At 35.4% G+C, this 14218-nt stretch overlaps 1 protein-coding gene across 5 annotated transcripts in view; it reads right to left on the bottom strand.

Annotated features, from left to right (window-relative positions):
* The window catches only part of TTC28 (tetratricopeptide repeat domain 28), an 836277-nt gene that overhangs the window by 329532 nt on the left and 492527 nt on the right, over positions 1–14218 (bottom strand). For all 5 annotated transcript variants that reach the window (XM_037817392.1, XM_037817391.1, XM_037817394.1 and 2 more), the window contains 2 exons: positions 9573–9845; positions 8475–8605 (listed from right to left, as the gene is read on the bottom strand). In XM_037817392.1, coding sequence (XP_037673320.1) covers positions 8475–8605; positions 9573–9845 — 404 coding nt within the window. The remainder of the gene's footprint in view (positions 1–8474; positions 8606–9572; positions 9846–14218) is intronic.

Here is a 14218-nt window from a genome sequence, read left to right on the forward strand (position 1 = left end):
ATGTTGCCTTCCCTCTACAAGCTCCCAGTAGACAGTGGGGAGAAGACCACCATCACAAACAAACAAAGGATAAATGCTATACTTGAGATATCAATGAGTTCTAGTTTGCCTGTCAATTTGGAAAAAAAGGTAAAAGACTGATATCAAGTGCTGGTGTGTTTAGAAGAGATTTTTTGGTGAGCAATTTGGATGAATCTATTAAATCTATTAAAATCTGTGAAATAGCAGTTGACTTAGCAGCCCCACTTCTCAAAACTCATTCTAATCCTAAATGTATGTAAAGAGACTTGTACAAGGTCCTTTTTATTGCAACAAATTAGAAGCTCTCTGAACATCCATCAGCATATGGATGCAATACATATTACTATCCAGAAGTTCAAAAGCATGTCATTGATATGTATGTGCTCAGCACGAAAATAGGTTGAAGACCATTAAGTGAAAAAAAGCCATTTGGAGAACAGTATACTATTACCATTGGTGAAAAACAAAACAAAATCACACATTTGTATACATAAATATATAGCTAATTGCATAGAAAATGAGCTAGAACTGTATTGTTTAATAAAAATTTTAGCCACAAATGTGATTTGAACTTTCTAGTAAACACATTAAAAAGTTTAAGAAAAAAACAGTGAAATCAATTTTGGTAATATATTTTATTTAATCCAATATGTACAAAATATAATCATTGTATATTTATGATTATAATACAAATATATTTTTGTATTATATTATAAAAATTTATATTTATATAAATATAAAATTATATTATAAAATATATATTTTGTATTACTAGTTTTTGTACAAAAACTAGTAATGAGATACCTTACATTCTGTTTTTCACTCTAAGCCTTCGAAACCCAGTGTGTGTTTTACACTTAAAGCACATCTCAATTCAGAATGCCCACATTTTCAGTGCTCAACAGACATATAGCAGTAGTGGCTGTCCTATAGAATGGTGTAGGTCCAGAATACACTTCAAACTGAGAAAGGTTACTGGACCATTCTAGTGGTTACTGCTAGAAAATATAGTGTTTCATAGTCTTTTACATCAATAACTAACTCATATATTACTTATGCAATGATAAAAAATATAAAAATTAAAAAGGTAGCATGGGAATATAGTATTATTCCCTATTCCAAGGGTTGTTGGATATCTGGGTGAGCCGGGGGGGATCAGGTAAAGGAGCTTCCTAGATTAAAGATGATTCAATTAAGTCAAAATGATGAAAACTTTCCTGAGGAAAAATGAAATTTAAAAAATACCATTTACAATAGCACACAAAAAGACACCTAGGGATAAAACTAAAGAAAGATATGTAATAGGTCTACACTGAAAATTGCAAAGGTCTAAATAAATGGAGGAATATACCATGTTCATGGACAATAAGATGCAATAGATTTAATGCTATCCTAATAATTCCTCTTGTGAGGGGAGTGGGGAAGAGGAAACTGACAAGGTAATTTTTAAACTTTTTTTTTTCTAGGTATATATAAAAATGTAAAGCACCTAGAATATCCAAAGCAATCTTGGAGAACAAAGCTACAAGAATTGTATTGAAAAGCTCAAGTAATTCAGCAATATGCTACTGGCATAAAGATAAACAAATAGGTCAATAGAACAGAATAAAGAGTCCTTATATATCTTATTCCTAATTTATGTCAAAAGTTGCACTGCAGTGCTGTCCTGTGAATAAATGGTGCTCAGTCAACTGGTTATTCATATGGAGCAAAATACTGAACTTTGATCCCTACCTCAAATCAAACTCAAAAGTAATTCCAAGTGGCAGTAGATCTAAAGCAAAAGGTAAAACAATAAAGCTTCAAAGAATATCATCATGACCTTGGGATACACAAAATTTATCTTAAACAGGACACAAAAACACAACCATAAAAAAAAGTGTTGACAAATTGAACATCAGCAGCATTTGGTGTGATAATTGGGTAGAAAGAAAGGGAACTTCAGCAAGGCAGAGATAATGCAACTAAACTTGAATAAGGAAACATTGCTGAGGGGTCAAAAATGGGGTCTACTCTTAACAGGAACCAGAAAGGTAAAGATATAGAAGGATAAAAGAATAAGGACATGTACAAAGTATGACAAGTAGGCTTGTATGAAAAGATTATAAGATGTATGACATAAGAAGTGGTTGAAGAAAGCAGTGGAAAAAGGTGCAAAAGTGTTTGGACTTTATTCCAGAGGAGCTAGCAAAGGTTTTGTAAGCAGAGAAATTACCTGATCAGCACAATATTTTAGGAGGATAACTCAAGAGCTCTGTAGGAATTGTCCAGCAAAGAGAAGAAACTAGTAATCAGGAAGAGTTTACAAAGGGTTTCACAAATTAGAATATTTACACACCCCAGTGTGACAAGAGGTATACAAAGCTCCCAGATAAAATAAACAGCCTATTTTCCAGGATTGTCCAGTTTACTTGATTATTTGGGGAAAGACAACTGCACACTAAAATAAACACTAATATATTATATGGTCATATGCAACATTCATATGAATCTTTTAAATGGTGATGACTATGTTAATGCCAACAATATTAGCAACACCTTTTTTTTTTTAATCCTTATTATGTCTTAGGCACTGTGTACCTGAATAGGAACTTTATATGACTCAACTCACTTAATTTTCACAAGAATAAATAATTTGCACAAGTATTATTAGATCACTTCCTTCATCCAACACATACAAAGGTGTTTGCTTAGACATTTGTGTTTCCATTACCTTTTCTTTTCACTTTTTATTATTTGTTTTCATTAAGGTTTAACAGTCCCTGACATTGTTGATGCTAAAACTTGGTACAACCACTTTGGAAAATTGGTAAAAATCTTCTAAACCTAAACATCTGTATGACCAAACATGAACAGAAATAAGTGCTTATTTTCACCAAATTATATGTATATGAATGTGTTTAGCAGCTTTTTCATAATAGCCAAAAATAGGAATCAATTCAAATGTTCATTTGTATACTTAGAGGAGTTATATAATTTTAGGGTCACATGGTAATAACTGACAGATCAAAATTCAAGCCCAAGTTTGTCTAATATCTAAATTCATACTCCCAACCACTATGCTATATTGAAAGAAATTATCTACTAATTGCAGCAGCTTCAGGCTATACTCGTAGATCCCAACTAGTATATGCCTTCTCTTCTCTGCATGTAGGAGAACACTTGTTTAAAAAAGTATGAAAAGTTCAGAAAGAAGGCTACTGCAACAGTCCAGATAAAAGATGGTGAGGTAGAAGGGAGGAGACAGAAAAGAGCTTGCTATTACAGAAAGAAGAAAACCCATAACCAATCAAACATGACAGTGAGGGGAGGAGGTGGCTTGGGCACCAGGACAAATGGTGAATGCGGAAGTAGACACAGACTGAAAGCTAAGGCAGTGGCTCCAATGTTAGGCACCCTGAGTTGGTGAGATGGAGGTGGATGTCCAGGAGGCAGTTGGATAAAGAAGTCTGAAGCTCAGGAGATAAATTTGGACTAATAAAACTCTGAAGTCAGTCAGCATATTCGCATATCATATTCCCTGAATAGAGAACAGTATCTCTAATACGATATAATTTATGCAGTCGTCTGACAATTAATATTAGCTCACAGGAAGGTCTCTGTGGGCACCTGAAATTAATTTTGAAACCATTAAAGTAGACAGAAGGTTAGTCAGAATGAAAAATCCTGTGGCGAAGGTATCATCTTCCCTATTAAGTAGCTGAGAGCAATTGTATAAAAGAAACAGCTACTGCTTTTTAAGGTAATCAGACAAAGCAATTTCATGCTGCTATTTTGCTAGTTGGGAAATCTCTAAAATTTATTATAGCCAAAGATGCAAGAGGCAGAAAGATGCAGATTAGTGTCCTCACCAGCCATAGTACTTACAGTGGTTAATTTTCACTTCAAAAGGCAGTTTCTTATATTTTATTTTACTATGAAAATAATGTAAAAGAGAAAACAAGGTACAATTTGAGGTCACAGATACAACATAAGAGTAATCATAAGGAAGTATATTCTCTGAACTTTTCATACTCAAGGTGGTATGACTACTTTTTGGAAGAGTTCCAAAAGTTCTAACCAGTAAAATAATTAAGAAAAAAAAAACAAAGGTATAACAGTAAGGACAGGAATATACAAAATTATCATTATTTACAGACAATATGATTGCATTACAAGAAATTCCAAGAGAATCAACAAAAAAAAAATATTTATTAAAAGACAATTTTCAAATTTCTAATCACAAAACATAAAAAATTAACAGTTTTCCTATATACTATCAATAGCTACTGCAAAACACATACATATATAATCAAAAAAAAGAAAAGAAAATCCCATTCACAACGAGATACCTTAAGTATCTAGGAAAACAATCTTCCCCAAAGTAAAGACCAGTGAGGAGCATAAAAGAATAAATGGAAGAATAGACCAGGTTCCAGAACAGAAGACTGACTACTGAAAAAACATCTATTTATTCAGAATTATTTTGTAAATTTAAGATAATTCCAAAAAAAAACCAAATGGAAGTTTTCTCAAAATTAAAAAAAAAAAAAAAAAGATTTAAAGTTCATTTAGAGAAAAATAAAAGACAAAACACCCTAGACCTTTTTAAAAAAGAATAATGTTATTCTTGTTATTTTTGTGTGTGTGCTAATGAAGGTGTCAGGGATTGGTTTAAGTGATGAATGTACAACTATGTAATGGTACTGTGAACAATCGAATGTACAATTTGTTTTGTATGACTGCGTGGTATGTGAATAGATCTCAATAAAATGAAGAAAAAAAATAGTATTAAATTTAAAAAAAAAAGAATAATGGTATGGAACTTGCAGCAGTTATAAAAATGTATTATAAAGCAATAATTAAAATTGTGTTTTATTAGAGTAAAAATTGCCTGAGAATTCAGTAGGATGATACAGTAAGTCCCAAATCACACCAATATAAAATAACCAATACCACAGTAGAAAAAAAATTAGGTTAAAAGTATTAAAGGGGTTTATAAGATAAATATGAGCATAAAGCTCATATTTATCTTTATAAAAGAAATTTTTAGAGTCAACCCCAACAGTAATCAATCAAATGCAAATTAAAACAGTAAGATAACAATTTTTTATATATCAAATTGGCATTTTTAGTTTTAATAATAGCACCCAGTGTTGGCCAGTGCAGGGAAACGAAACCTCTGATACACTGCTAGTAGAACTGATCACAGATGCAGCCTTTTGGGGAGCAATTTAGCAAAAAGTATCAGACGCCTTAATATGCTCTGTCCAAGCAAGCCCACTTCTAGTAATTAAACCAAAGAAAATAACAAGAGATATGTTCAAAGATTTATCTACAAAGATGTTTTTCTAGATATTATTATATTAAAAATTGTGAAACAACCTAAATGTATAATAGTAGGGAGATAGATTAAATAAATTATGATAAAGCCATAAGACTTTCAGCAGAACACTTAATGAAGTCAAGAAATGTTTGAAAAATAAAGCAGAAAAAGTAAGTGAAAAAACACAAGTTATAAAACAATTTTACAATAGGATTCAAACTATGTTTTGAATATATATAAACAATTTTAATTGTATATAAGCTAAAAGAGTATACCCAAAGTATTAACAGGATGGTAGGCATATGGGTGGTTTTTATTTTTCAAATATAGGAAATTTTCCAAATTCTCTACCATGATCATGCATGCTAACATTAATGTATAAAAGTAATAAATATTACCCTTTTAAAAAATCAAGAGTCTATAACTATACCAATTAAGACGGTGGTAAATATCTGATATTAGCTAAAGGCATGAACTATCTTATCACTCAGTGAAACGTGACTGACGCTGATCAGCTTTAAAACCCCATTAGCCAATTTCTACCTCTCATTCAGCGCCCAGCTGGAGGTCCACCTGCTTCATGAGGCTTTCTCAGGTTTACACCCGTCTCTGTCTTCTCTGGAATTGCAGAATCTTGGCAGCCGTTCAGAAAGCATTCAGCATTTATTGCTCAGGCACTGTTTTAACATTCTCGTTGTGATGAAGCTTTGTCTCAAAGACACTGTAAGCCCATAACGGGAGACCTTCAGCACAGTGCTCTTGCACATTTTAGTTGCTTCATGAGACATCACATTTCAGTGAATTAAATCCCAGAAGACTGGCCAACTAAAACCTTCAACCTAAATAAAATATATATAATTGCAATAGCTCCCTTTAGACATTTTGTGTACTCTTTTATGTTCTGAACCAATATTAGCTTCCCTCTTAACTGATGACTGGGTCTCAGGGATGTGGGGAAAAAGATTTTCAATTAATTGCAGGCAGGTTAGAAGCAGCACTCAAAAGCAATCTTAAAAATTAAGAGAAGTGGTGAAAAAAATCATTTTTCTCAAGACAATCAGGCGTACCCTATAATTCCAGAAGCAAGCACAAGAGAACAGACACACAATGAGAGAGAAGAGAATTTCCAGAGGTCAATCTAGGAGTCCGATAAATATGCCTGGGCAACACTGTGCTGGAAGATGAGCTACACAGCAGAAATATCCCAGAATGAGGCTTCTGTGGTCAAGCCATTGCTAACCAGTAACCTGAGAGGGCCAAAGTGAAGGGGGAAAAGCCAGAAGAGGGTCATAAAGGTTACTGAAGTTTTGATGATCAGAAACTTTAAAGAGAAAATAGAAGGCATTATTCAACTTAGAAAAGGAGAGGCCACAGACCATTAATGATGGTAGCTGGACACTCTCTGTCTTCCCACAGAGGGGAAGAAGGCTTAAGTTTAAAAAGCAGCCCCAGGGTCTCTGGCTTACCTGTAAAGAGGATTTTGCAATAGGCAGGCTTGTGAACTACTGCAGTAGTGCCTATGCAGAGCCAACGGGGAAGGAGAGAGGGTGCTTGGGGTAGGAGGCAACTCTAAGATGGCAGTGTTTAGGAGAGGGAACTGCTACCTGCAATATCTCCAGTTCCATCCTCATAATGCAATTGGTTCTTAAGAATATATAGTATAGCAGAGATTTATAAATCCCAGATAATGCAGGTGATGGAAAATTACACTACTGAGGGAGGCAGAAAAATTTCACTGCTTTTTAATACCTATGGCAGTCTTATGCCCCCAATTAGAAGTCTTTCCACTCTGTCTAGTAATTGAGCGATATATATATATCCTGAAGTTTAGAAAAATAGAGTATAAATGCAGCTCTTGACGTACTGATAGCTATCTGTCCCTTCACTAAATGGCCCTACCTAGATAACTATGGTGTTTTAATTCTTAAGCCTGGCTCTCACTTAATGACATCAGTACATCTGCCTCTAAACGTCAGATCCCTCTTTTCATTGCCTTAATGTCAAGAAATCAGATCATCTGACTTACAAGACTTGCTTGTAAACTGAGAGTGAATAGGCAATGAGATAAATTTCTAAGAAACTATCCTGAGAATAAGATTAAAAACTCATGGTCGTTAATCTATTTTGGTAGCTTTCAAAAGCCTTTTTGTTTCCCAATTTCTTCCTAGTGCTTGACTATGTTCCAGAGACCTTAAGTTGCTGAATCATTTAATAATATAGTCAGTTATTATAATGTCCCATATTGGAATTCTGGAATATAAATGTAACAAAATATATTTAGTAATATATAGATTAATTCATAAACATTTGCTGTTTCTGCCTTAATCTTCTCTTCCCTATTAACAATGTGTTAATAAAAGTCACTAGTTTATGGAATTCCTCTTATGCATCCAGCAACATGCTAGGCACTTTACAAATATTCCCAACTACAGCTGTGACTGGAATAAATAGCATCATCATCATTTCCTGATCAAGAAAAAAGAAGCAAAGAAGAGTTATTATATAGCCAGGAAGTACTGGGGCCAGGATTTAAGTCTTGGCTGACTCCAAACTTCACCTTCTTTCCACTCTGCAGGGACCTTCTCATCATGTCACATCTACCGGAGGCCAACTCTGAGAATATTACATTTCATTTCTCTAATTAAGACTAGGATGATAATTTCTTTCTCATTACAATTAAAAATAATAATACTAAGTGTTGCCAGGGCTCTCAATTTGACTTGATATGCTTCTACTAACTGAGTTAAAAATCCACTGAAGAAACACCATTGAAGGTTTGTCATGATAATACTTGATCTCAAGTAAAGCATAATGTTTGCTTCTCAAAAGTGAATGAATATATCACAATGATACAGCATTCTAATAATTTTACATATGTCTATTTCACACTACATTTGAAGAGAATAAGAACAACACATCCCACCAGGCTGTTAGCTACTGAATTCAGATGCCATGACCTATTTTTTCTATATACCCAATGCCTATATGTGGTAGATGTGTAAAACTCAGTTATTGATCAAAGACATAATCAAGGATTATCAACTTCTGACAGTAATATTTGAAAGTATCTGAAATATTTTGAACAGAAAAAAGACTGCATTGTCCAAAAAAAAAAAAATTTCTTTTGGTTTGCAGACAAACTCCCTACCTCTCGATCCTTGAGTTTCATGGCGAGCACCAACTGATGCCTGTGGTTAGTGAGAGCCTCTCGGTAATTTCCTTTGGAGAAGAATGCAGAGCCCAAATTCCCATGAGCTCGGCATTCCCCTGTCTGGTCACCTGAATTGGATTAAAAAAATAAATAAATAAAACTTCGCTACTTTACAACATTATTTAGAATTTATAATGGCCATCTCGACCTAAAAGCTATCTGTTTACAACCTAGGATTTCACTTGCCTTCTTTAAGAAAAATATTTTTTTTCTTCCACGAGATTCTATGTGGGGAGTAATGGTCCTAGAATTTAAATCTCTGGACAACAATTACTATTGTTGTTATAGCATACAACTGCAATCAGGGATTTAAGTGTCCCGGAAATGAGAGGTTAAAGACCTTAACAAAAACCAGCTGCTATTTGAGTCTCTTCATTGCTCTGTTAATGACCCTTAATTGTGAACTACCATCACCTTGCTGGTTCAGTCATTTGACTCTAAATCTACTATACTATGTTGCCTCTTTACAAGTACAATGATGGCTGATTTACCATATCCCTTCTCCTATGGCAATCCTACAAATCCTTTGAATAATCACCATAATGACAACCATAATTATAGGCCACACTTATTTTACAACCAGGAAACTGACGCACAGAGAAGTCCATTAACTTGCCCAGTGTCACACAGCTGAGGAGTCTAAGCCCAGTAGTTGGCTCCATAGTCCATGCTCTTAACAACTGAACATAATGTCTCCTCCAACAAAATTGTGAAGCATTTAATGGAGACAAAAACTAAAATTTAGATAAAAAGAGCCACCTACCAATACTATATCATTCGGGATATTAAATCTGTGAGCCCAAATCTCTGAGGAGGGCAGTTTATATGTTATGCACATCTCCTTGCCTTTGAGGAGACTTGGAACCTTGTTCTATGAAAAGCCTGAAAGACCTGAGTACTCTACAACAGAGAATGTCCTAAAGACACTCACTTTTCACTGCATAGGAATGCAATGTCATTCACATTCATGTCAGGTTAAACAGCTCTGTTTGTTTCCTTTCTGCACTAAAATAAAAGAGAGAAACACAACTCTACCTAAAGTCTTGGCTACATCCAAATCCTGCTGCATGTATCCAGTGCTCTTCTCTGTGTTCCCAAGAGACCAGTAAGCACTGCTCAGGGCAGAGAAAACGGAACCTCTCAGTTTGAGGCTGCAGGTGCCAATCTTCAGAGCAGCTTCTAAGACGACCACAGAGGCCCCATGGTGGCCGGCCGTCAGGAGCTCCTGCCCGACCACAGACACAACCACAAAGGGACTCTTGTCCAGTTTCATTTTCTGAAGCTGCTGGTACGTGGGCTGAAGGGAGTCTGAGGAAAAACAAAAGAAAACGGGGAAATGTGGGGCGATACACAAAACAATCTTTTCTAATATGCTCTGGAAAGCATGTTTATTATTCCTTTTCATGGCCTATTTCAAGTACAAACTCTCCAACCTGTACTCTAACACCATCTTCACTCTTCACTTACCCCATGGCATTCCGCATCACCAACCTCCAACCCAGTAAGGTCCTTCCTCCTGCTCTTGAGAATGGATGCCCCACTCTTGCCCTCATCTGGTCTTTCCCCGAATGGCTCCCCCTTCTCTGTCATGCTGGCCTCTCCCTCAAGCCTCACCTCTACTGTGCAGCATCCCCTAGGTCCTCCACCCCACATTCATCTCTGTATCTACACTTCCACTGCTTGAATATAATTAGCACTACACAGTTGGCCCTTAACTATTTTAAAATTGTTTCACTTGTGTCAGTTTTAAAATATTTTCCCAGCTAAATCTGAAGACCACTGCAGGACTGTTTTACCTGTCATTGTTATGCAATAAAAATCTCAGCATTGACACATAGTTGAAAGATCCTAACACATCTGGCTTTCAATAAATTTTGTTAAACTTGAATCTGAATGACCAATTAATAAACTCCACCTACATTTCCCATAGAAAATGCAATAAAGGGAGGTCTCCCAACAAAATACCAGTCATCCTCACTGGCAACCCAGTGTCAGTTGCTGCTTCTGTGACCACTATGCCCAAATTAAAAAAAAAAAAAAATTATCATTTTTGTTGTGGTCATGGAAAAAACCATAAAGAAATCATCTGAGTTTACTAAGGAAAGATGGAAAAAAAAATAATATTGATCTCGTTTTCTTTTCATGTGTGGAAAGGACATAGATTAGGGTCAGGAGGCCACAGGGAGATTCCTTCCCTTTGAATTTAGGTTTGAACATAGATGATCTTCAAATTCCTTCTCCCCCTCTCCCAAAAGACAATTGCAGAGCTATTAACTATAGCCCTACAATGAGGTGGCACTTACAGTGCATTTGTTGTTAGCTTTCCTGAAAAATTAATTAACAATAGTTGTTTCACTGTACATATGTTAAAAAAAAAAAAAAAAAAAACTATAAAAATATCGGTCTCTTTAAATCTTGAATCTCCTAGCCAACAGTACTGCATTAAAATGTAATTCTTACAATTTATGACCTCAAGTCTCAACCCTCCACTAAGGAGCTCTCGCCTGAATCAACATTACCACAGAAACCTCAAAACCTACTGGTGCCTAAAGCATTACTTTCCCTTCAATCAGATCACTAAACAGAGAACAAAGAACATTTTTACACCTGTCAAGATGCAAGCAAGGATTTGCAGTGTGCAGTACCAGTAAACACTAGCTAACCAATAGTGTTAAATACAAGCACAAGAGCCAGGAATTGCTAGAATAAAGAAGAACAATATCATACTGAAATACCATAAGCAGAATTTTGGTGGTGTCTGCTGATGGGTAATCACCCATCAGCATCCTACTGGTCAGTTACAGCAGAAACAAAACTAATAGAATTTTAGAGCTAAAAAAGACCTTGCAAATCTTTTAATACCCTCATTTTAGAATTCTGAGAATTTTAGTGATTTGCCCAAGATCAGAGAGCTTAGGACAAAGCTCTAAGTCCAGGGCTCTATGATCACATACCAGGCAACAGTCTTGGTTGCTAGCAACAGTCAAAAAAAAAAAAAAAAATTAAATAAAAAAAAATTTTAAGGGTAGAAAGAAATACACTTCGTTGCTACTGTTGGGGGGTGGGGGGTGGGTAGAAAACCAGGCTCCCAGACCCACAGTCAAAATCATGCTCCCAAAGCTGCCTGGTAAAGACAACACAGCTGTCACAACTAAACACAGGACAGTTTGCAATGCCACCCTTGGAAAATGGAAGTCACTATCACCACCTACCACCAGAACAAATTCTGTATTCTCCTTTCTTCTTTGAACTTTTAGCACCTGATTCAAAGGCGTGGGGGGGTGGGAGTGGGGGGGTTAAAGACCACTGCAAAGGAGGATGGGAAAATGAGGATCTGGTATTTTCAGCTTTTGTATTGGGAAGCAGAAGTATTACATAGGGAATTCCCAAAACACAGGAAGGGGCTTTAGACATTGAAATTCCAAAACGACTGATGCCATCAAAGATAATATGCTTCAGGTAGCAATATTTTTCCCCTATATCAACCATGACTAAGTTTAAAAGCTCCATCTAATTGAGCCTCTAAAACTATGTGACAATGGTAGCAAGATGAGCGAACACTGCCACAGTTAGAGGGCTGAAGGAAATACCTGGAAGATTCCCCAAAGAAAGAGAAGCCTTTAATTGTACAATTTTTCACTACATGAAAATGAAACTGAAGAGAGGTAAAAGATCAAATTTCCATTTGCAATATACAGGAAATAGAATATAAATACATTAAAAGATAAATTATAATGCAAGTTGACACACAGTACATCTTTTAAGAGTTTGAAAGAGGAAATGATTACCGAGAACAATAGGAAAACTTCATGAAAGCAGACCTTCATTTCTTGAAGAAAGAGTAGGACTTAGTCAAGCCTCTGCTTTTTACTGGGAGTAGAGGGGATTTTAGGCAGAAGACTTGACCTAAACAAAGATCCCAGAAGGAAAAAAGTACATGGAATGACAGGGAATGTTGAACAGGACAACTTGAATGAACCAGAGATTATTTGTAAGAAAGGAAGCTGATGTGCAATAATGTAGAAAATACTGAGCTGAGGCTCAAGAGACCTGGATTTCAAAACCACATAGTCTCAGTCTCCTTACTTTGTTAAATGTATAGGTTCTGATTGTGGTGATTATTATACAAAGCTATACATGTGTATATATGTACATAAACAAGAGTCCATTTCACTGTATATAAATTTAAAAGAAATTTTAATGTCAAATTTCTCTTTTTGGCTTTAATTATGTCTCCTTGTTTCATGTCCAATAATCAGAAGCTCTGGTTAACAGATGTATATGCTTTTGATGAATAAATCTGATATGTTTTTTTAAAATGTATAAAAATGTATAAACTGGATTAGGTGATCTCTAAGATACTTTCCTATGCCACTATTCTACAATTCCAATTCCTTTTCTAGGGTACACTTAGGCTTATAGAAAAGGAACTAGTTTTGTGATTTTAACAGACTAGGTGGAACAGAGTTTTGGCAGCCTGCAGCTGTTATGATGTTTTTCTTTCTCAAGTCTATGCATAATGCATTAAGTAGCCAATGTCAACCCAACTCCATAAAACAAAGGCCCTTTGCAACATTGACTGAGCACCTGTTACGTGCTTTCAAAATGTAAAGACTTCAAGAACATTTCCTGACATTTGAAGAGCTTGAAGGCTTGTATTAGAAGCTAACGTGCAATCGAATAATCACAATTGACTCAACTAAGAAATACATTCTACTTCATCAATTCTGAGGTGCACATTTATTCACATACTAACATCTCTGAATTTGGGATTTATTATGTCTGAACTTAATGGTGCCTCACAATGGTTCATCACTTTTATATCTAAATAGGTCTAAAAGAGTTCTTTCAATTTATATGAAAAGTTACGTGATAAGAAAGGAATGTGTCATTATTTGATCATCAGCATTTTCTTCTTTCTTAGGAGTACATTGAACAATCCAGAGTTCTTAGAATTAGCAGAAGGTGTTACAGAAGCCCAAACTAACCCTACCAGGTAGGTATGGGAAGGCTTCCCAGAGGAAGTGACATCTGAATAGAAATTGGAGATATGAGAAACCACAGTGTTTTCCAGGAAGTGCAGGTAGTGTTATTGGAGTATCTGGAGATGAGAATGAAAGGGAGGCAAGGGTCTCATATACTGAGGAGGTTAGCCTCTATCCTTTAGGCAATGAGTTAAAAATAAGAGAAAAACAGATTAGACTTACATTTTAGGAAGATCATTCTGGAAAGAAGGCAAAGTCTAGACTGGTTTCAAAGAGATAAAAGCCAAGAGAGCCAGTTAAATGAAAGAGGAAAGATACAATGAAAGTCCTGTTTTTGGCAATGATAAAAGAGTTGGAGATCAAGGGATAAATTTCAGGCATACTTAGAATACGATTTACAGATTTTGAGGAATAGATGCATTTAACGGAGAAAATGTCTTAATCCAAAGGAATGATATTCTACTGATTATCTCCTTCGATGTAATTAGCATTTTTACGTACTTTAGTAAAATGTCTATGGAGACATTTTGTGATAGTCCAGGTTATCCTTATAACATCCTCCAAGCAGACATGACCCAAAATACCTCACCTCTCCCAAAATCCTTGTGATAGCACCAATTATTCTTGGATACAAAACTAAAATCCAATACTGAACTACAAATCCAGAAAATTGGGAAAAATTATCCTGGAAAGAAT

Source organism: Choloepus didactylus, chromosome 23 (assembly GCF_015220235.1).
Source record: "Choloepus didactylus isolate mChoDid1 chromosome 23, mChoDid1.pri, whole genome shotgun sequence".
Taxonomy (NCBI): domain Eukaryota; kingdom Metazoa; phylum Chordata; class Mammalia; order Pilosa; family Megalonychidae; genus Choloepus; species Choloepus didactylus.